Source organism: Heterocephalus glaber, unplaced genomic scaffold (genome assembly GCF_053883595.1).
Source record: "Heterocephalus glaber isolate CG9 unplaced genomic scaffold, H.glaber_assembly_v1.0 deba00001442, whole genome shotgun sequence".
NCBI lineage: Eukaryota > Metazoa > Chordata > Mammalia > Rodentia > Bathyergidae > Heterocephalus > Heterocephalus glaber.
Genome location: NW_028258296.1, coordinates 34,402,140 through 34,425,624, shown reverse-complemented (window position 1 = coordinate 34,425,624; position 23,485 = coordinate 34,402,140). Strand labels below are relative to the sequence as shown.

General features: G+C 35.7%; 1 protein-coding gene across 1 annotated transcript in view; it reads right to left on the bottom strand.

The window, feature by feature from the left end:
• Nucleotides 1-23,205, bottom strand: part of Plppr4 (phospholipid phosphatase related 4) — a 46,931-nt gene extending 23,726 nt beyond the window's left edge. Inside the window, exon 1 of the mRNA XM_021247852.2 lies at nt 22,596-23,205. Within this exon, the coding sequence (XP_021103511.2) occupies nt 22,596-22,673 (78 nt within the window). The 5' untranslated portion in view covers nt 22,674-23,205. The remainder of the gene's footprint in view (nt 1-22,595) is intronic.
• Between the last annotated feature and the right edge of the window lie 280 nt (nt 23,206-23,485).

Here is a 23,485-nt window from a genome sequence, read left to right as displayed (position 1 = left end):
TCATGCCAGTGGATTCATTCTCCTGGGCTTCCTGAGGTTGTGATCCTCATTGTCTTTTCCTAGGATTTTGTCTAAAATTTTTTGGAGTGCTGGTTTGGTATTCATGAAGTTCCTTAGGTGCTCTTTGTCATGGAAGTATCTTATTTCTCCATCAATTTTGAAAGATAGTTTTGCAGGGTACATCAATCTAGGTTGGAGGCTGTTTTCCTTTAGGGCTTGCAATATGTCACTGCAAGCTCTTCTTGCCTTGAGGCTTTGCATTGAGTAGTCTGCTTTGATTCTGATGGGCTTTCCTTTGCATGTGATTTGTTTCTTTTCTCTAACTGCTTGCAGAACTTTGTTCTTCTGTTAAGTTTCTGGAATCTTAACAATTATATGCCTATGTGTACATTTTTTTTAGATCAACACTAGATGGAATCCTATATGCCTCATGTATCTGTATGTAAAGTTCTTTTCCCTTGCTTGGGAAGTTTTCTGCCATCACTTCTGTGAACAGTTTTTTTTATGTCATTTGCACTGTCTCCTGTTTTTTCATTGACTCCCGTCAGTCTTATGTTATTCTTCTTTGCATCACGTAGCAGGTGCTGGACTGATTTCTTGTGGCCCCTTACAATTTTAAAGCAATTTTTCTTTTCCTGGTCACTAATTGCAATCTTATCTTCTATATCTGAAATTCTGTCCTCACATTGGCTCATTCTGCTGTGTAGACTTTCAGTGGAGTTTTTAATCTCCTGGAAATCTGTTTACTTCTGTTTTATGGATTACATTTGTTTCCTATGTTGGGATTCCATCATGTTCCTGAGCTTCTCTATTTTTTTATCTGTGTCCTCTCTTGATTTGTTAATCATGTCTTGCACTATGGGCAAAATCTCTGCTGTTATCTGAGAAATTATTTCTTATTTCATTTTTTCCAGATCCTCTTTTGTTGCTAGTTCAAGGAGTCTAGGTGGTTGAGTATCAGAGTGTTCCATCTTGTTTCCCTTTGGGGTTGCTGTGGAAGTCTGGTTCTGAGGCTTGTTTACATGTCTTCTCATTTCAACAGGGTTGGGTGTTGCTGCTGCTGGTGTCTTGAGGCTTACTTCCTCTGTTCTGGGAGCGGAGGTAGGTTGGCCCGGAAACCTCCTACTGTGCGTGGGATCTGTGGCCCTTTGACCAGGAAGCCTCCTCTGCACTGGGAGCTGTGGCACGTGGACCAGAATCCTCTTCTGTGCTGAGAACTATAGCATGTCGACCTGGAAGCCTCCTCTGTGCTGGAAGCTCAGTTGAATGACTGAAGTTGAATAAGACAGATGCCTGGATTGGAGCCTTGGCTGATCCTCAGACCATGACTTTTGTAGAGGTTTCAGTCCATAATTGGCTGGCTAGATGACAGAGTGGCACATGGCAGAGGAGTGTCACAGAGGAGAAACAGTTTATGGCACCCACATGGAAGCAAAAGTAAGAAGAGGCAGATGTGGATTATAAAGCCATGATTTTTCATTTCAAAGTCTTATGTCTTAACTGCTGTGAATAGCATGTAAAGATAATGAGATTCAAATAGCTTCAATTAATAGGGGTAGCGTTTAGTTCTGTTTAACAGTGAAAGTTCTGTTTAACTAAAATTTTCTATTTTTAAATTCTTTATTTTTGAAGTATAGGTAGAATTTATTGTAAAGTAGATATAGAGAGAGTTGGGCCTTCAGGAGAGGGGGTGGGCACTGCCACAAAGGGATCTGCACCAAGTCCAAGTTTGGATATCTTTTGATGCACACAGAAGTTACTCCTGGGGCTCAGGAAATTATGGTGATTATGATGCTTATTGACATTTCTTTTAGGGGTGGCTTTGGAATATCAGTATCTAAAAATGTCTTCCTCATTCCTCTCAGGTGGTCAGAGTTCCCTCAGGAGCCTTAATCATACAAGAATCTAAATTAGGGGCTGAGGATTTAGCTCAGTGGTGCTGCCACCTGCCTCACAAGTGCATGGTACTGAGTTCAATCCCCAGTACCAAAAAAAAAGAAAAAAAGAATCTAAATCAGGTCTCAGGGTCTTTCGTGAAGGCTCCCCTTTCTGATATCACTGGGTAGAGGCCAAGGCCCCCAGGAATGGTGTGTGCCAGGTGACCTGTATGGGAAAGAATGTGCACCATGTTTAACCTTAACATATCACTGCGCTCTGTTGGGTCACTTTTGGTCTGAGTCCTAACAAGTGATTTTAAGTGTATCATAGATTGAAAACTCTGTTTCTTGACTATAACTGGCAAAGCATTTTGGACCTCCCCTCCACCTCTGTCCCTCAGGTTGCTGTCTTACTACCCTATTTTTAAATTCTTAAAAATATGTATCACAGAGTATAAAGAGATATTATCTTAAATGTATTGTTTCTATAAATCCAAAAGTGTTTCCTTCATTAATTTGGGTGTTAAATATTTCACTTACAAACCAAATTACATAACTCATTATCTTGCCTTTTTCCTGGATATCTTTTTAGATTTTGTATATGTATTTTGTAAGTAGGAATCAAATCTGAGATCTTCAATGCCCACACAAATAATGTCTGATAATCTCATTTTTAAATGTTCATGCCTCATTAAGGTGAATATGGTATCTTTTGCAGAAAGGTAAGCAAAATTTTGTCAATGTAGCAAGTATGAAAATAAATTAAATCTTCCTTAGTACAGATCATTAGATTCTGTGGGTGATTACTTTATAATCTATTTCAGTGTGCCCATGAAGATGATATAACCAAAGTATGAAAGTGCTGCTCCTAGTGTGTGTCAGAGAGAGAGAGAGAGAGAGAGAGAGAGAGAGAGAGAGAGAGAGAGAGAGAGAGAGAGAGAGAGAGAGACACCACTTACACATAAAATATGAGAGCACAAAATTTTACTCCTATAGTAAAACCAGTGGAGTCATATGGAATTCAAGGCACTAGGACTTTCTATTACCAGTGCTTTCCCTACTACTACCACTGAGGTCTTGGAAATGTTTTTCTTAAATTTCAATTTTCTTTCCCATGAAATAGATATATTGATAATAGCCATCACCATGGGGCAGTTGAAAAGATGAAATGAGGTACTGCAAAAAAAATTCAACAATATCTGGAATAAAAAGTAGTTTACAATCCCTCCCCCGACTATCCACAGATTTGGTTTTTCTGATTTCATTTGCCTGTGGTTTGAAAATATTAAACGGAAAATCCCAGAAATAAATAATGCATAATAAATTTTAAGTATATTTATTACTTTATATTGTTATAATTGTTCTATCTTGTTGTTAGTTGGTGTTATTAACCTTTAACTGTGATTAATTTATAAATTAAACTTTTTTGTAGGTATATGCATAGATATAGAAAAATGTAATGTATATAGCATTTAGTATTATAAGCAATTTTCCCCATTCTTGGATCTTCTTTGTATGCCTGGCAGATAGACAGGGATATAAAGCTGTATAAGTGTTAGTCTTATTGTTCTATTGTATCAACTGGCATCATTCTCATAAGGCCTTACTCAATAATCTCTTCTGAGACTAATTTCTTCACTCTCAATTCCCTAGTACTTCTTTTCAGGAAATTTTTATGCACTTTTTTGATTGTTACTATCTAATATAAATTAGACTTGACTTTTGATTTGCTTTGCATACTAAAAGCTGCTTAAGAGAGGAACCTAATCTTACTTATTTCTATACTGCCACTAATAATATGTAACAATGATTTCCAAATATATATACATATATATAATAAATTAACATATGAATGAAAATCTTTTGTCACTGATAATTATGCATCTTGGCCTTTTTAGACATTAGTCTTCCTAAAGCTGCCCATTTTTCTAGTTATGTAATTTTATCTTTGTATTAATATCCTCTATATGTTTATAGAAGGATGTCTCAAAATCCTTCATTTATTTCTAAAATGAGAATTATTTCTTCTTTTTTGATATTTGTTTCTCTAATTTGTTTAAAGCACCACTTACTCTTGTGTCAGTAACATCAATTTTGCTTTTAAGAGTTATTTAAAGAAAATATTTACAATATTTGAAAAATAAGTAATTTAATATATTGTGTTCCTATTAAATGACAATATTTATAATATGCTTGTCTTCAATGGTATCCTTTAGTTTTTGAAATGCTTAACAACAGAAATTTTTTAACATAAGAAATTTAATAGATGTTATGTTCTATTTTTGGCACTTATATCAAATTAATACAAACTTAATAAGATACATGGACTTTTTGATTGCATTGAAAGATTTTAAATATGGTATACTTAAAGAGATTTTGAAAGGCCTATGCAGGTAGACATTAAGAATTTTATTCTTTCTTCATGATATAGCTAAGAAAAAAGTGTGAATCAAGCTATTTTTGTGCAGCTATATATAGGGAAACTATTGAAATTAGAAAAATGATTTTTAAAAAGAAAATATTAATTCTCATAATTACCATTTGACAAAGAACTTGTGAATGAAAATAACAGAGCAATTTATTAAAAAGAAAATTATATCTTTTAGAGGGCAGGGTAAATGAAAGATGTTTAAAAAGATTACATTTCCTATATAATACTGATTTTTTTCTGATGCCAACTTGAAAAAGAAATTTTTAAAAGTTAAAAAATTTTAGTGAAATATTTATGAAATCTATCATATTTTATCTAGGTCAGGTGTGCACTCATTTTAGCATGGTCATAAACAAGGACAAGCTTTATTTCTCATTTAGAACTTTGCTCTCAGTCTAAAGAAACACATATGGGTTTCATTCCTTACCTTCTTTGTAGCTATGGTTCAATTCAGAATCACATAAATTTTTCTTAAATTTCCAATATTGATGGCTCATTCACTTACTTACCGTTGCAACAAATATCTATTGAAAGTCTACAAGTACTAGGCCTTGTTAAGGTCCTGAAGTATGACTGGGTTAAAAAACAAAGTCTTTAATCTCTAGATTTCATTCTAGTTGAGGAAGGCAGATAAAAAATAAAAAGTAATACCAGAAAAACACATTTTCTAAAGAACATGGCTGTATTAATTCAGTGGTGGATTCTTATTTCAGATCAAAGAAGACCTCTTTTACTAGGGGTCATTTAAACAGGGACTTGAATGGACAAGAAAAAATTACCATGTAAAAGTCAAGAAAAAAGCCTAATCATTTTTTTTGTTGTTGTTGTTTTTTGTTTTTTTGTACCTGGGATCGAACGCGGGGCCTTGCGCTTGCGAGGCAGACAGCAGAACCACTGAGCTAAATCCCCGGCCCCAAAAAAGCCTAATCAAATGAAAGAAGTGACATAAAATGAAGTCAGAGAGATAAATTTTGGATTAGGCTTTTTAGAGAATTGAAGTTCATGGTAAAAGTTAGGAATTTATTCAAAGTAAGATGGAAAACACTTTGGAGGGGTGAAAAAGAGATGTTCTAGAACTTGAAATATCTTTTACAAAGATGATTCTGGCTGTTAGACTGGGGATGGACTGTAGTGGGTCTAAAGTAAAGCAAGGTAAAAATTTAGAAGGCTATTCCAAAGCTCAGTAAATATTTATTGAATATCTAGTAAGTGACACACACTTCTCTAAGTGTAAACAATATAGCAGCAAAAAAAAAAAAAAAAAAAAAGAATATAGCAGCAAACCAAATAGAAAATTCCCTTCACTCATGGAGCTAACATTCTAGTTTATGTCTGTCAGATCCAGAATTTCAGAAAAGAGAGGAGACAGTTTTCACTATGGCATAGAGCTGGAGCTATAGGGAAATTTGTATATTCTGGATATAGATTTGGACATAGAAATGACAGGACTTCACCAGTTAATTTTTTTTTTCTTTTTTGATACCGGGGATCGAACTCGGGACCTTGTGCTTGCTAGGCAGGCAGTGGAACCACCAAGCCAAATCCTTGGCCCTCACTAGGTAATTATTAAGAAGAGAAAACAGTAAAGGTTCATTTTAAGGGTTTGGGATTTGAGCAATTTGGTCAGCAGTGTCATTTCTGGGATGGGGAAAACTGAGAAAACCATGGGCCAGAGGAGTCTAAGGCTTTGTTTTCAAAATATTAAAATTGAGATGCCTCTTAGTTATTTAATCAACTTTTAGTTATTTAAAACTAAAAAAAACTATTTAGTTATTTATTTATCAGGAGAGCAAAATGCCATTCTTGATGCAAGGGGGAACTCCAAGGCTGGAGGTACAAAACCTCACGTCACTGGTGCAGGATGATTTAATGGTTAGAATCCTCTCTTTTGAAGAACAACACTTGTGCAAGAAATTTCAAAGTTAAACTAGCTTAGTTTGGATATGAATAATATCACAAGAAGTCAAAGAATAGTTACTCAAATTGTTCAAAGGGACTTTTTTATATTAATACTAAATTGAAAATTGGAGGACTGGAATATAAATCATATAAAATATGAAATTTAAAATAGGTTTAGAATGTAGGGAAATGAAATTCAATCTGGAAATAATATTTGCAAATCAAAGGAATTTTACTTAAGACTGCCAATAAGAAGGCTGTCACTGGTCAACATATGTGATGAGGAAATTTTCTATTTTCTGCTGTACTGTCTTTAATGATATTCTATAGTTGCTTTTTTTTTGCCTTGTAGGCAAAAAATTTTTCCTTCAAATATTGACAATAATAGTAGTGAAACTACAGTAGCAAACGTTACGGTCTATAAAGCTACCTTTGACCCAATTGTGATATATTCAGATTAGCTATATCAAGACTCAAAAATATAGATGATATAAACAGATCAACATTTTTAGTGTTGGAAAATCAGTCAGAACGAATCTGTAATGTTATTAAAGGTCTATGGGCTGGGGATTTAGCTCAGTGGCACCACTCCTGCTTTGCAAGCACAAGGTCCTGATTTCAATCCCCAGTACCAAACAAACAAACAAAATAAAGGTCTAGAAGCTACTTTTCACACATAAACTAACATGCACAGATACAAATTAAAAAGATAGCAGCGTGATTGAAGGAAATCCATGCTGGCCTCCAAACTAGGAGAAGCCTGTTTTCCTCCTTTTGTTCTGCTAGCTTCTGGAACTTGGGTAGGTCATTTAACCTTTCTGGGCCTCAGTTATAAAGGAAATGAGAGATTTCTTGTTTGTTTGTTTGTTTTTGGTACTGGGGATCGAACTCAGGACCTTGTGCTTGTGAGGCAGGTGGTAGAACCCCTGCGCTAAATCCCCAGCAAGAGAGATTTCTTACACACACATCTAATTCTAAAGTTCTCCACATATATCATGACTTAAGAAACATTCCTCTCATTTCTTTTCACATAGTCACTGTTACACTAAAAAAAAAAAAAGCATTAGGTTTTTTCTATCTCTTTTTTTCACAACTTGTTTCATCCTCCACAATGCTTCCAGGCTAATTTTCCTATAATGAGCTTCTAATTGTGCACTTAATAAAGCCCTGTTAATAACAAAATAACAAAATAAAGTGTCAAGTTTTTAGAATGACAGTTATGATCTTTAATAACATGGCCTGAAATGACCTTTCTTGTGTAATGTTGTTGTACATCTACAGTCCTCTCTCCCAACCCACAAACACAGTCCATGTTCCCATTATACGTACATAGCAAAAACACAAGCTCTAGTCTCTGATTTATGTTGCATTTCATATTTTTTCATTGAACTCTTTACTCTTTCATAATTTTTTGTCCTCATAATCTTTTCTGTTCTCTATTTAGAATTGAAGACTCTACCTCTTGTATATTACGTACAACTTTACCAAAGAACCTTAGTCTGCCTTTAATTGTATTCATTTGTATGTTGATAGACTTTGTCCTAAGATCAGATATTTGAAAATCATTCACACAGTGCCTTCAGTGTTTGAGGCATGCATTAAATGTTTGCTGAACTTAACTGAAAGAAATCAGGAAATTACTAGTAAAGGAGATAAAAGCAAAAACGGTTTTTTATTAATGCGTGACGTGTTAAGTATTTAGGTGTCAGGTATTTTGCAAGTTTAGTAGATTGCTACACTCGGTCTCTACCCTATAAAGTCTAAACGTCTATTAGTATCCTCATCTTACAGATGAGAAAACTGAAGCAGGGGAAGGTTACATAAATTGCACACAAATGACAAAGCCAGGAAGCTACAGCACTAGATTCCTGTCCAGGTGCCTAAACCCCTGAACTATGCTCTAAACTGCTTTTCTCATGGGTATCTACATAATGTTCTTTATTGCTACAATGGCTGGGATCCCCAAAAAGAGAACAGGGTATTACTGGGCATATGAGCAGTTTGAAAAAGGCCAATCTGTTGTTCTTAACTCTTAAAACTTTTAGACAATTTCTCTTTCTTATACTCACTTCTTCCCTTCTATTCACTTCCAAATATGAAAATTGCTTTTTTGTTCAAATCTAGGATCTAGCCTTTCTAGAGCTCATTTCCTTTTGACTTAAAAGTAGAAATTATTGAGTATTCATACATAAAAAAGTACATTTACTGAGTTTTTAAAAATTTAGATGTTTCCCCCAATTATCTAAGTTAACTCTCACAACTTCTGTGAGAATTTTAAAATAAATTTCAAGATAAAGACCTGGCCCTAAATTAGATAAACAGCGTGTCTAACTTGTAAGCAGCAGCAAAGGCAATAGTTGAAGCCTGGTCTGCTAAATTCCTGGAAGCATGTGCTCTGTTACACCCTGCTGCTGCTCTGTCACTTGTCACCATCTGGCACTAATCTATTGCTTTTGAGGAAAGGCGAGCCCCAGGCTTCAGTGCGAATGCCAATTTAAAGGACAGAAAGAAGAGATGGCCATGTGTGAGGGGTTCAAGTGGCACTTAGAGGTGGCAGACACTTCCACATCACACTGATACTGTTCCAAGTTCTTAAAGGTTCTTCTTTGTGCAGTTTCCCCAAAGTCATTCTTTTATACTTTTATTTTTTGAGTAATATCTTAAGAGCTTTTGATTATATTTTGGTTATAGTCTGCTTTTATTTTCATTTTTATCTTGCCTAGTGAATGATTTCTAATATAAAATATCACAAATTGGGCACCCTTTGGGGTTTAAAGGTTTCCCTGTCTCTTTGGCTTCTTTTGGATCACTGTCTCAGGCACACAGCAGTGCCCTGTACATGCCTGGATCCTAGCGACCATCATATGGGGTGCTAGTTTTTCAACAAGGTCTTTGAGAGCAGAGAAATTATCTTATTCTCTTTATTCTGGACATATTGGGTGTCCTCAGTATACACTGGAGTAATAAATATGCATATCATTTGAACAGACATGCCAAATGGTTAGACAGTTCTTATAGTATAGTTAAGAAAATCTCCCAATGAAAAGATCCTCATTTACTTCTCCCACAAGAAAATGCTTTCTGTTTTGAATTTATAGAATCCTAATGATTTTTTTAATGTTAAAGAACACAAGAAACTTAAATCAGATGTTTCAAATAGTGATAGTAATTAATAGAAAATGGCTACCAGACTTAATACCTGTTAAGTCTAATGGGAGAAATGTGTTCCTTTATATCTTTATGCTTGAGTATGAACTACATCTCTACAGGCTAAAGAGACTAATTCCAATCATTTAATGATTTAACAGTAAAGTCTAAAATAATAAGTGGCTGTTTTATTACCTGAATATTGATCTAGCGTTAAGCTTAGTGTGGTAGGTTTTGCAATCATAAGCTTTAACCCCAGGTACTGAAGATTTGTTCCTCTTACATAATTAACACTGAAGCATGAGGAAGCATTTTGTTCTTTAAACCAAATTAGAGACTGAGACCTGAGGCTGGGACCTGTATTTCAAGCATCGAAAATAATTGCTTTTAAATCTTTTATTCCAGCTGTAATTTCTCTTTCTTTATAACATAATGCTGACCTTTAAGAATATGATACTAATAGTAATTTAATGCTACTAATATTTGCCAGGTACCATTTAGAAGACTTTTAAGTTTAAATTCATGCAATTTTTCAGATTACTTTTTTTTTTTTTTTTTTGGTACCGGGGATTGAACTTTCAAGGCAGGAGCCGGGACCACTGAACTAAATCCCTGGCCCAATTCATGCAATTTAACGACACTTTGTTGATGAATGTACTGTTATTATTGCTATCTTACAGATGAGGGAAGAGGGACATGAGAAATTACACAAAGTGTAAAAGTTTAGATAGCTGAATTGCAAACTCAAGAAATCTGGCTCCTGATTTCATGTTGTAATTACTGTACAAACTGCTACTTTCTAGAACTTTTACCACTGACATATGCTTTCCCAAGGACATTGAAAAGGAGTAAAATTAAATAGGGAGACCATTTTTCTTTATATACTGAGAATGCTATCTTACATTTCTGCCAAGTGGTATTGAGGTTGTGGTTTTTGGTATTTTCTTTAAAAAGTATATTTTTGCACTTCAGATTAAACATTATTTTAGTATTGGTGGTTTATTTTATTTACATAAAGAAAATATATAGATGTTTATCTGAACAACCTTACAAAGAGAATACATGGTACATTTGGGTTCAATACATTTTTCCTTTTTATTTTTTTTTCCTTTGGTACTGGGGATTGAACTCAGAACCTTGAGCTTGCGAGCCAGGCACAGTGCCACTGAGCTAAATCCCTGGCAATACATTTTTCTTAATATCAAATGAAATGGGATTTAAAGGAAAATTGTCACTGCAATAATGATGGACAAATGAGATCTAACTGAAAATTCTGTATTTGAGAGTATTAAAAGATGCAAATTTCTGATTTTCATATATGTTATATATACAGGAATTATTTAATTGAGGGTTATCAGTTTTTAGATTATTTTTCATATTGTTAACTAAAATCATGTATCAAATTTGCTAAGCCATTTAAATACTATGAAAGTTCATATTTTCTGTTTTACAGTAATTAATTTAACAAGTACTTATTGAGTGTTTACTATGTACCTGATATACCTTTTGACTTATTAATTATTCAGAACCTGACAAAGTGTCATCGGCTTCTCTCTGTCACATCAAACAGCCCACTCTGATTTTTAAAATGGACTGGAAAATGAAAACACAACCTTGGAAAAATGTGAAACAGAAGCCCAGTTTGTTAAGGTCTTTCTGCACTTTAGGGCCATCTCCCGTGAGAATGTGTACTACTCTTTTCTCTTCGATGCTGTCACTTCTGAAATCATAAGAAAGTGAAAGGAGGAAGTGGCAGAAAGAAGAGAGCCTACGGAGGGAGCTATACTGAGTGCTTCAAAATAGGTGATTTTTAAAGTCTTTTAAAGCCAGATTGAGTAGTTTTCTAGGAGTCTCTGCACTTGGCCCTTCTTAATCATGTTGGGATAAACTTTGGGGCATTGAAATCTTAGCAGTTTCTTCTCCTGTTTCTGAATATGACTGAACAGATCTCTATTAGAGTCAGAAGACTGAAGCAAAGACCACGGCCAAATCTGAATTTCAGGCAAGGCTCTGTCCCTCTTATTTTCTCTATTCTTTTTAATTTCTAGATTTCTCAACCAGTACAATAATTAATGTATCGAAGATTTATTAAGAGCATACTATCTATTTCTTATTATTTATATTTTTCTAGAAGCTGGGAATAAAAATGAGTAAAATGAGGAATTCTTTGTTATCTCCTGTTCCAACCATCTAAAAAGACACTAGAACTAGTATAGAATGTTACACTCATACATAGATGGTGCTTAGTAAATGCAAATTTTCCTCTACTTACTAGGTCAAATAATGGTACTTGAAGCAAGTGGTCTCCATTTTGTGAGTGTGTGTGTATGAGTGTGTGCCTCTGGTATTAAAAAATGAGCAAGCATCCCATAATGAGTTGTTATGGATTTATACATTATAATGAGTTGTGTTATCATTGCACGCACATTGTCTAAACTATATCTGAATTTGTGATACCAAAGGAAAAATATCAGGAAGCCAAACCTCCTTCCCAGAAAAATCTAGTAACATCTAAAGCCACAGAGAAAGTTTGCTTTAGATAAAATAGAGGATGGGTGCCAGTAAGTGGGAAAGGGAAAACTCATTAGATTCTGACTTAGGAGTTGTTGGCTGTATCTTTTATATAATCAGTCACAAGAATCTTAACCTGACTACAATATTTTCAGCATTTTCAAACAAAGAAAATAAAGCTTGGAAGAAGTAAGGTACTTGTTCAAGAGCACAAAGGAAATAAGTAGTTCAAGTAATAACATATATAAATTCTCTGGTAAAGTAAAAGTGATATCTAACTACAGGCACAAAAGAACTGCAGGTATGTGTGTCTTGTGTAACTAAAGTAGTTTTCTAGGAAAATTAAAACTGCAAATTCTGTTTAAATAATGGCTTTTTGGAAATCTTAAATCTCAAGCAAGCCATAGGTGTGCCTGAGATCATAAATTAAGCATAATTTAAAAATGAGGACTCACATAGACTCACATGGTCATTGATTTAATCTTCAATTGTTCAGTAATCTACCAGGCAGAGCAATGTCTCTGATGGGCATTCATCATCACTTTACAAAGAAAAATGTCTCCACAACTAAAAAAATCATTAAGGAAAAAATTATGTTCATATTATTAGTTTCATTTGATTCCATACATTCAGTGAAAATTTATTAGAATTCTACTATAAACTAGGAAGTGTGCCAGCAAATGGTTCCATATTGTTTCCATTTATTTAACTGAAAAGCATATCATAAGGAATCAGTAAATATTTATTCAGTAAATAAATAAATTGCTGTTAAGTACAAAGCAGACCAATCCCTGGAATTTCAATTTGGCACTCTTTATTGTAGGACAGTTAATATAAGATTGGTCTTTTGAGGGCTCTATGTGTGAGAACCCACTGCCTAGGGCAAGCAATCCCACAACACAGGTTTTGGAGAGATGATTGAACTGTAGACAGTTTATCCAAGCATATCTTCAATGTTCTCACTCTCAAACAGCATTATTTTATTGAAAGTAGTGATTTCTTCTTTATTGTTTCCACAAATTACATTGATTTTAATTACCTCTGTTCCCCTTTCTCTTTAACTTATACTCAAATAGTCAGTTTTAAAACAAGCAGAAAGCCATCATGTTTCAACAAATAAAAAAGCAATTATCCTTCTGTGTATTGATTGATATTGTTTTCTGTTTAAGAGACAACTAAACAGCAATGGGCTTGGGAGAAATTGGTTCTGAGACTAATTAGCAAGAAGACAATCACCTTAACATTAATTATGTCAAATTTAGCCTTTCTGTTCTCAGCATCCACATTCCAAAGTCCACTTGACCATGAAGAAATTACTCCAGTCCTTAGTTTCTTGAAGTACATTTCTCAGCTAATCTATTCTAGAAGGAATCAGAGAAAGTTGAGAAGCTCACGGTGCTCAAAATTAACACATTTCACTATTTAAATACAAACATTATATTTTCTTAAGACCAAGATCTAAGAATAACAGTAGTTGAGTTTTAGGCAATTTCTTAGATTACCCTGAGTGTCAACTACTTCATTCTTAAAAGAAAGTTAAGTGGTTCCAGTGCCTGCCTTGCAAGCACAAGGTGTGGAGTTCAATCCCAGTACCAAAAAAAGAAAGAAAGAAAGAAAGAAAGAAAGAAAGAAAGAAAGTTAATATCTATTCCCCACCTGTGTTTAAAGATTAAGAGATCATATATGTGAAAAATTACATCTAGGTGTAATGAAAAATTCAAAGTCATTTTGTAACTGTTGATATAAACTATACTTTTAGTCCTTCCAGTGTTTTGTTTTTCTCTACTGTCTGTCAGAGAACTTATGTCAAGATAGGTAATTGGTGAAGTAGTTATATGTGAAATTATAGGTGAGCAGTTGGGCAATAAGATGGAAAGTATAATTTCTAATATTATTATTTTTGGCTATAAGCATGCTTTTCAAAGAGCCTATCAATTTAGAAAAGTAGATTTATTCATAACTATTTTAGCATATTATTTAATGTAATCTGTTGTCATTGAATGTGCTTAAATTTAGCACAAACAGCTAGCACAATTTGCTCATAGGCAGAATTAGAATGACATGCATTTTAAATGTTATACTTCCAGAGGAAAACTTTCTAATATAAAGAATTTTAGAAATAGCGATTATTAGAAAGGAGTACTAGGCCGGGGATTTAGCTCAGTGGTTCTTCTGCCACCTGCCTCACAAGCACAAGGACCTGAGTTCAATCCCCGGTACCAAAAAAAAAAAAAAAAAAAAGAAAGGAGTACTAGAACAGGAATCAGGAGACAAAAGTTCTGTTCCTGATCTTATGTTAACCATAGTATAATTGAAACTTTTGAAGCTACAATTTTATTATATTTAATAGAAGAATCAGACCATATGTTCTTGCATTATATAATTATATTAGACCTAATACCATAAGTTTTAAATTCTGTAATAAAATATTTGTTTCCTTTTTTAAAGGAAAGATACCTTACTGAGAAACAGCCTATGCTACAGGTATACATATGGTGAGAGCATATCTGTTTGCTATGAATAATATTTATAATACATTCTCAGAATAAACAGCAATAACCATGCCTCAAATTCTTTTAATTTAATAAGCCAGTGAATGTCTAAAGAAGTCTCCATGGTTTACTCACAGATTAGATCTCCAACAACTCACACACATTTCATTCCTGCCTTCAGTTTTCTTATACTTTTTCTCCTAACCCTACTTGGCCTGTTTCTATGATCTCATGGAGATCCCTTCCTCTGTGCTCTATTATTCTGATAGACCTGAGACTCTTTCCTACACTTTATCTTGTCCCAAGTTTTTCCCCCTCCCTGCCCATTGTTCCTGATTCATCTGCATAGAAGACTCATGGGTGCCATTTATGCTGACCAAAAGGAAGTTTCTCCGTAGGTGGAGTATAGGTGACTTTTCTTATCCTAGGTTAAACAGTACAAAACTGAACTACCCAGATCATTCCTAATGTGATGTGCTGTACTGGTAATCATCACATGTTTTTCAAACTACCCCATGACATTGTAATCAACTATAAACCCCTTTATCAGAAGATAAATAGCAGCTCAACCAACGACATAAGAAAAACAATTCTATGTATTACTTATGACTACAGGTATAGTCATTGTACCTTCAAAAAATTTATGCCAGAAATAAATTGGTTACCCTTAAGTAGAAAATGGCATTAACCAAACCAAGTTCAGTAGCTGAACATAGAGAAAAATTCTCTTGCACAACCCTCACAGAGCTCCAACAACACTTCTTCCAAGTTTATGCCAAGTCATAGCAGACATGGGTCTCTAAATCCCATGGCATCACTAAGTTTAGCATTGTCATTGGAAGCACTTATGATACAGCATGGTGTAATCATAATGCATGAGCGAAATGGACAAGTATGCAAAGCCTTCCTCACCTAATTGCTATGTGTCCCTGGTAAAGATATTGGGTTCACTGAGTCACACAGTTTTCTGTTTTAAAAAGTAAGGATAATATCTTCCTCATTCTTGGGACTAGGGATAATGTACCCATACAGTCATTACTTGAAACTGACTTGTAATTGATATCAGTTTTTGTTATTTTTACTATGATTATTGTCTTCATTATTAAAATTCCTTTGAAATTGGAAAATACCAACTATATTTTTTCCTGTTAGAAAACAGTAGAATAAAGGACATTTTGAATGTCTTGGTTACAGAGATACAGTAATATAGAGATGGTGCCTAGGAATAGAATACAATCTAATAGAATAGAAGAATAGAATTCCTTAATAGCAGGATCTATGTTCCATATCTGGTATTTACAGAAATGTCGTCATTTAACTCTATCTCCAAAACCTAGGAATCTATTATTTTCTCTTTACTTTTTCTTTTGCATCAGACTTTGAGCATTGTGACTCTAATAGAAGAGGAAAGACTTGCCAGCTCATCTCAGTTGGCAGAGTTTAGAGTATTTCTTGAGCAGCCTATTCCTCCAGAAAGGAAAAAAAATATATAGCTTCTATTTTAGTATATGTAATGCAGAAATGTTGTGATGGTATATTTCCTACTGATGCTAGTTTATGTAAAAGGAAATAAATTCTCTGTAATTCCAAGCATAAGATCAAATGAGTAACATAATTTCCACATGGAATGTGAGATGCAACAGAAATTCTGTGAATTAATATTTGTTATAATTAAGAAATAAATTTCATAAAAATATTACTTAAATCATTTCAAGTTTCAACCTCAAGTTTTTGAGGTTAAAATGTTCTGAATATGTAATGTTTCAGATACTATTGTTTTATGCTAAGTGGAGAGAGATGATATTCACACATCATCTGTGTTTATATATGTCTGTGCAAACAGCTATGTGTGTGTGTATGTGTGTGTATTATGTGTACATGAAGACAAGAGACTTCAAAGTTCTATCTGTATCTATAGTCCTGTAAAAATATCTTTGGATATAGATCAAATACAACTCTTCTACCTCCATAATTCAGATTAGTAATAATAAAGTATGTCATACAGCAGAATAGTTAAAGGAAAAGAATCTCTGTTTCATTTATCTTATATTAGGACTTCATATCTTTTTGGCTTAAAAGGTAATTTATCATGTATTTACATTACATCCTGAATCAATTATTGACCAGGATGAATAATGGTAACAAAGTTCTCAGGCATAAAGAAAGTGCATTTGGCACTCAGACAACCAACCTTGTTACCTACTACAATATTGGCCTACTTAGCTTGAATGACCTTTTGCGGATTCTAGGTATGCAGCTGGCTGCCTTTGCCACTGCAGGTGATACAGCCATCACTTGGAGAGTGCCGTGAAACCCTAAAGGCAAGGGAAAACTCTTCTTCAGTGGAACATTCCCTTCTGCCTGCTTTTCTGTTCAACCTAATAAGGGCCTGGATATGCTCCTTTCAGGGCTCCTTTTCTTATCCCCTTATCCTCAGGATAAGTCCACCTGACTTTTCTTATCCCAGGTCAAACAGTATAAAACTGAACTATGCAAATCATTCCTAAAGTGATGTGCTCTACTGGAAATCATCATGTGTTTTTCAAACTACCCTGTGACATTACAGTCAACCATAAACCCCTAGCCATAAACACTGCCCACTAACTCTTTGTGCTTGAAGATCCCAGTGGAGACAAACTGAGCTGAGGAAGTCAGTCATTTCCCAAGGGAAACTTCATCATCCTTATTAATGCACTTTGTAAACTTGGGTAAGTTATTTAACTTCTATAAATTTCCATCTCTTCTTCAAAGCTTGGATATCCTCTTTTTTAATTAATTAAGTTTATTAGTACAGTTTAGATATACATAATAATCTCACTCATTTTAGGGAATTTGTACCTGTATCTTGATTCTTATTTTTTTCTATTCCCCTTCACTTCCTTCAACCCTTCTTCCTATCCTTATTTATAAAAGCTTTGTTTCCATTATATCTTTCTTTTCTCATTTTTTTCTTTTCTCTTCCTTCCTTTCCCTTCCCTTCTCCCTAGTTCCCCTTTCCATTTGAACATTTTCTTCCTTTTTCACAATATCTATTATACATTTTGGTCCTTATTTACACTTTCAGTTTCTCATACCAAAGAAACAATGTGATATTTAAATATATGTGTCTGATTTATTTCACTTAAGAGTTAGGTCTCAAGGTGCATCCATTTACCTAGAAATCTCTTGTTTATCATTCTTTATGGAAAAGTAGCACTCCATTGTATCAGCAAACACCACATCTTCTTTATCCATTCATCTATTGATGAGCTTTGGGGCTCTTTCCAAGATTTAGCTATTACAAACTGTGTTGTTATAAGCATGGATGTACATATCACTTTGGTATGATGCTTTTAATTCTTCTGGAAAGATAGCAAGAAGGGGAATAGCTGGGTTAAATGGAATCTCTAGTCTTAGTTTGTTCAGGAATCTCCACACTGATTTCCACAGTGGTGCACCAGTCTACACTCCCACCAACAGTGGAGAAGGTTTCCTTTTGCCCCACAGACTCGCCAGCATTTGTTGTTGGTTGATTTCTTGATAATAGCTATTCTTTCTAGAGTGAGATGGAATCTAAGTGTTGTTTTAATTTGCATCTCTTAAATGGCGAGTAATGTTGAACATTTTTTCTATATACTTATTTGCTATTTGTACTTCTTCATCTGAGACATGTGTATTCATCTCAGATGCCCATTTTTAGATTGGTCTTTAAATTTGGGTGTTTTGATTTTTTTCAGTTCTTTATATATGCTAGATATTGGTCCTTTGTCTGAGGAAGAGCTGGCAAAATATTTTCCTACTCTCTTACCTATCTCTTCACTCTGTTGGTGATTTATTTTGCTGTGGAAAAGCTTTTTAATAAGATGAGATCCCAATTGTTGATTCTTTGTAATATTTTCCATGCAATTGAGGCTTTGTTCATAAAGTCTTTGCCTACACCTATGTCTTCAAGAGTTGCACCTATGCTATCTTCCAGCAGATTTAGTATTTCCTTTTTAATATTTAGATCTTTGATTTATTTTCATTTTAGTCTAGTGCATGGTGAGAGACATGGGTCTACTTTTATTCTTTGGCATATGGAAAGCCAGTTTTTCCAACACTGTCTATTAAAGAGGATATCTTTCATCCAGTGAAGTTGTTTGGCCCCTTGGTGGAAGATTAGGTGGCTGAGTGTGTCTGCAGTTATTTCTGCATCTTCTATTCTTTCCCATTGATTCTTGGGTCTGTTCCCCCTTTCAGTACCATGCTGTTTTTATCAAAATAGCTCTGTAAAATAATTTCAAGGCAGGGATTGTGATGTACCCAGCTTTCCTTTTTTTGCCCAGAATTGTTTTTGTTATTCTAGATCACTTCTGGTTCCAAATGAATTTTAGTAATTTTTTATAGTTCTATGAGATATGCTATTGGTATTTTGATTTGGATTGCATTAAATCTGTATAACCATTTTGGGAATATGGCCATTTTTACTATGTTGCATCTTCCTACCCACAAGCAAGAGCTACCTTTCCACAAAATACAACTCCCATTCATTATAAAAACCCTGCAGAAAACTGGAATAGAAGGTCCTTATCTCAACCTGATAAAAGCAGTCTATGACAAACCAACAGCCAACATCATACTAAATGGTCAAAAACTGAAAGCTTTCACTCTAAAATCACAAGATAAGGATGTTCACTGTCATTGCTTGCTCTTGCTCAATATACTTCTGCAAACAGACAAGAGCAATTATTCAAGAAAAAGAAATAAAAGGAATAAAGATAAGAAATGATAAGAAATTAAACTGTCATTGTTTGCTAATGACATGATATTCTACATAGAAGTACCCAAAAACCTCACCAAAAGACTTTGAGATTAAATAACCAAATTTAGTTAAGTAGCTGTATACAAAGTTAACACTCAAAAATCATTAGCATTCCTGTACACAAATAACAAACTTACTGAGAGAGAAATTAGAGAAAACTTGCCTTTCACAATAGCATTGAAAAAATGAAATACTTAGGAATCAATCTCTCAAATTAATTAAAAGATCTTTACATTGAAAATTACAGTACTGCAAAAAAGGAGATCTAAGAGGATATCAACAGTGTCCTCTATTTAAAGACAATCTTTGGATTCAATGAGATGGCACATGTAAAACATTTGGCTTTATTCTAAGTGGATCATAAAAGATTGCCTTTGTTATTGTACAAACTAAACAGCAGTCCATTCTCCTTACTCATGGCCCTTAGTACAGATGCCTTTAAGGAAACCTGTAGAACCCAAACTGCTTCTGGAAACTGGAGAATGTGGCTTCTGTGAACAATGGAAATTCACAAACTAGTCTGTCTCAGGACTTAAACGTAAGCTAGAAATAAAATAATGTATATCAAGGCAGCATATGAGAAGGAACTAACACATTGTGTGGATATCTTACCTTAGCTCAGATATACTGTAACCTCCTAATGTATTATATGTTGTAAGAGATGGGTATAATAATTTCTAATATATATATATATTCTATTATATTTGATAAAAAGAACAAGGACGAGAAAGTAACATGGCCAGAATTATCTAAACAGCATGTGGCATAGGAGGTGCTTGATCTAGGTCACTCAGTCTGGGAAGCCCTGTTTCTTCCCAAGTCATACTGCCCCTTTTCTGCCAAAATTTATTCTAATTTAATTTCAGCCTCTTCTGGTCCAAGGGAAAGTTTGTTTCCTCAGTTTCCCAATGAAGTCTCTTTATATGTTATACCTATTAAGGAATAGCAATTTAAAACCACCTGAATACCTTGAAGAACGTCAGTTTAAATTGTGGAGGGCATCACAAGACCCAGATACTTTGCTTTTCTCTCAAAATCTGGCCATTTTAGCCTCTTCATTTATGGTTCAAAGTATCAGAGGAGGCTTAAAATATATGCTTTGGGTTGATATGTGGTAGAAGGAAGTTCACTCATGTTTTACTTTCTGTCTTAATTACTAAGGAAATACTTGGGAAACTATGCTGTAATGCAAAGTATCATTACTCTAGAACATTTTACTGACATGTTAATTCATGCTATGTTTAATCATCCTCTGAAAGAGATGTAAGGCTCATTCCCACCTGATTCAAAATGAGTCATCTCAAAGGAGCTGGGTAGTGCTTCCAATCAACCCCTTAAATAACTGGTGTGCTAATGCCTTCTCCCACATTCTAGAGGCTCTTGAATGGTTTTCATCCATGCATTTATGTTTCAGGGAGAAAGTTGCCATTCTATTTTGTAATTCCTTTGATGTCTGCTACCCCCCTGGATCCAGTGTCATAAATATTCATTCAAACTGCATGAACTGTCTACAAGTCATTGTTCTGTAACTTTATCTACTAAGGAATTCATAGGAGGCATGTGAATAGGCCAAAGTAAAAGTAATGAATTTGGGTTATTTCTACTCATGGAAGAGATATAACATTTGTGAGACATTTGTTCTTTGAGAAACTGTTTAAATGAATTATGAGACACTTTTACTTTTAAAATCCTAATGTAAAGGGCGTGTATACCCACTGAAGACCCTCAAAAGTGCACTTAAGTTATAAGGGAACAACTTTATTGCCTGTTCTACATCCTCTTTCATCAAAGTATTTTCTTTGAGCTTCATTCCATCTTCTAGCTGACCTCAGGTTTGTACTTTCCTAGAGATGAAACCTAGCGATTAATTGATTTCTCTTAGACAAATATAAGAGCTCCAGACATGAATGAAAGTGCTTTACTGCAAAACCACAGTGGATTAGCAATGCAACAAGTGGCCCAAAAGATTGAACTTGTCGGCAGGTATCTCACCTTTCTATTCTTTACCCTTTTTCATCATAGAATTTTCTGCTACCCACAATTTTGTTGAGAAAGCTCTTTATTATTTTTTTCAACAAAATTTACTTAAGCCGTGGCTTTAAAATCTCTTATGAGTAGAGGAAGAATGAGAAATGAATCAATTAATTATTTTAAGTAAACAGGACAATTTTTTTTCAAAGAAGAAAAAGCAGTTTTACAGGTCACTGATGAAAGGGTCACCCATAATTTCTCTGAGACTTATGCAAGTTATGTACATTTTTCTCAAAACAAATTATTTAAAAAATGTATGACATTTACAAGGAATTTCTAAATATATTGTTTCCTACAGAAACAGGCTGAGAATCTCCTATCCCTCGAATAACAAGATAGTGACTTTTCTTCAACTCAGATAAGCCTCACAGACATCAAATACACGTACTACCTGTACTTGGAAGTGTTAAACCTCCATATTTGGCTGAAAAGATAGCCAAGGATTTTTATAATTCAGTAACAGTGTCAACATTCTCTATGCAACCCAGACTCTACTTGCATAGAAAATGTTTTATGCTTAAAACAATTTGATTTCCCTAAATCTATGCAACAAATCTTTTCTTTGCCTATAATTCAATAAACACCTTGCTGGAAAATGTCTTCCCAATGCAATGGTTCACAATGTATGCAATCCCTGTACCTGCCAATCCTTATGGCCCTCCCATAAAATGTTCCTCCCTCAACTACTGCATTCCCTAAGTAAGTTAGAGGTTCATTATGAATATATCTGCATGATAATTGCTCATCAGTAATACTCCTTAGCGCAGAATAAATGCACAGATGCAAATCATGTAAAATCAGATGATGTCATATATTTAAAATATATATATATATATATGAAAAAAGCCAGTGGTTTGGTGCCTAGAAATGAAGACGCAATTTTAGAAGCAGATGTGAACACCATGGTAACTATAATAGAAGAGGGTTTTTTTGAGGGTGTGGGGGATAGAAGCAGTCAATAATCCTAATACTAAATAAACACCTCCAGGTCACATAAACCCCGAGCATAGCTGTGTGCACTAGAATTCTCACGAAAAGCTTACAAAATTTTAAATACATACTCAGTAGACTGAAGACACAGATCCTGAAATACGGGCGTCATGGCCCCTGGGGCATTGCCTGCGGCTGTGCACACTGACAGACAGGGCCAGGGAACCAGCCCCGCACTCACACAGGTATCCCTTCCAGCAGGCCGCCCAGCAGTGACACCTCAGGCTGTAATCACCCGGACTGGCAGGTGTGAGCAGGCACAACCAGGGGAGCGCCTTAAAAACCGGGGAGAAAGGGAGGGAGAGGGTCGGTCATTTGGGGACAGCGGCGAGCTCCCTGGCATGGTCTCTCCTTGCCTCCAAAACAGTGCAGGACCTGAATTCACTCCGGAGCTGCTGGGAAGATCTGCATTATGCCAAGGCGCCAGGCCAACTCACCTCGACAAAATAAAAGCAGGGCAGGAGGGTGACGCTGTCCTTGATCACTTTGCCCTTTGGCCTCTCCTTCGCCGACATCCCGCCCGCCTGACCGGGTCCGCGTCCTCCCCGGGCGAGGTGTGCACTGCGCAGCCCAGGCGAGCTGCCTCCTCCAGCCGCAAGCGCCCGGCGCCGCTGATGTCACATTCCCCGCGGGCACCGCTGGAGCCAGCGCGCTGCGTGCAGCGCCCCCGCCTTCTCCCCGCCCCTCTTTGCAGTAAACTAGCGGTTCCCCGAGCCAGCAGGTCCTTTCTCCCTGGCTCCAGCTCTGGCTCTTGCTAGAGCGGTACAGCTCCCTCCTCCAAGCTGTTGCTGCAGTGGCTTCTCCTCTCCGTCACCCTCCCTTGGCTCTCCACCACCCTGGCAAGGCTCTAGGACTGTCGACGTCAAGGATCGGAAAGGAAAGAGGCACTCCAGGTTTCTGCAGGAGCGAGGCAGAGAAGCTGAGGCACCTGGTCCCCTCCCTGGAAGCCTCCTGTGTTGCTCTAGGAAAGCAAACTTCCAGACTCCTGGAGTCTGCACCCCGACCAGTGCACCCACTTACATCAGGAAAACCGGCCTTCACCTGAATGAAAACTAAAATGCGTATAGTGCTGAAAACTAGGCTGTGGCGGGAACTCGCTCAGCCTCGTAGCTGGCTGTTTCCCAGGAATGACTGTCCCCCCTGACGACTTCTGCCTAGGAGACTTCTGGCCACCCACTAGCAACCTTGGGGACCTAGTCTTCCTGAAAAGAGGCAGTTGACTTGACGAAAGACATCCTCACTGAGCCCAAAGTGCAGGACCTGTTTTAACTTCACTGTCACATCCCTACAGCAAAGTCAGAAAGATGGATGTCTTCAGACGTTTTAA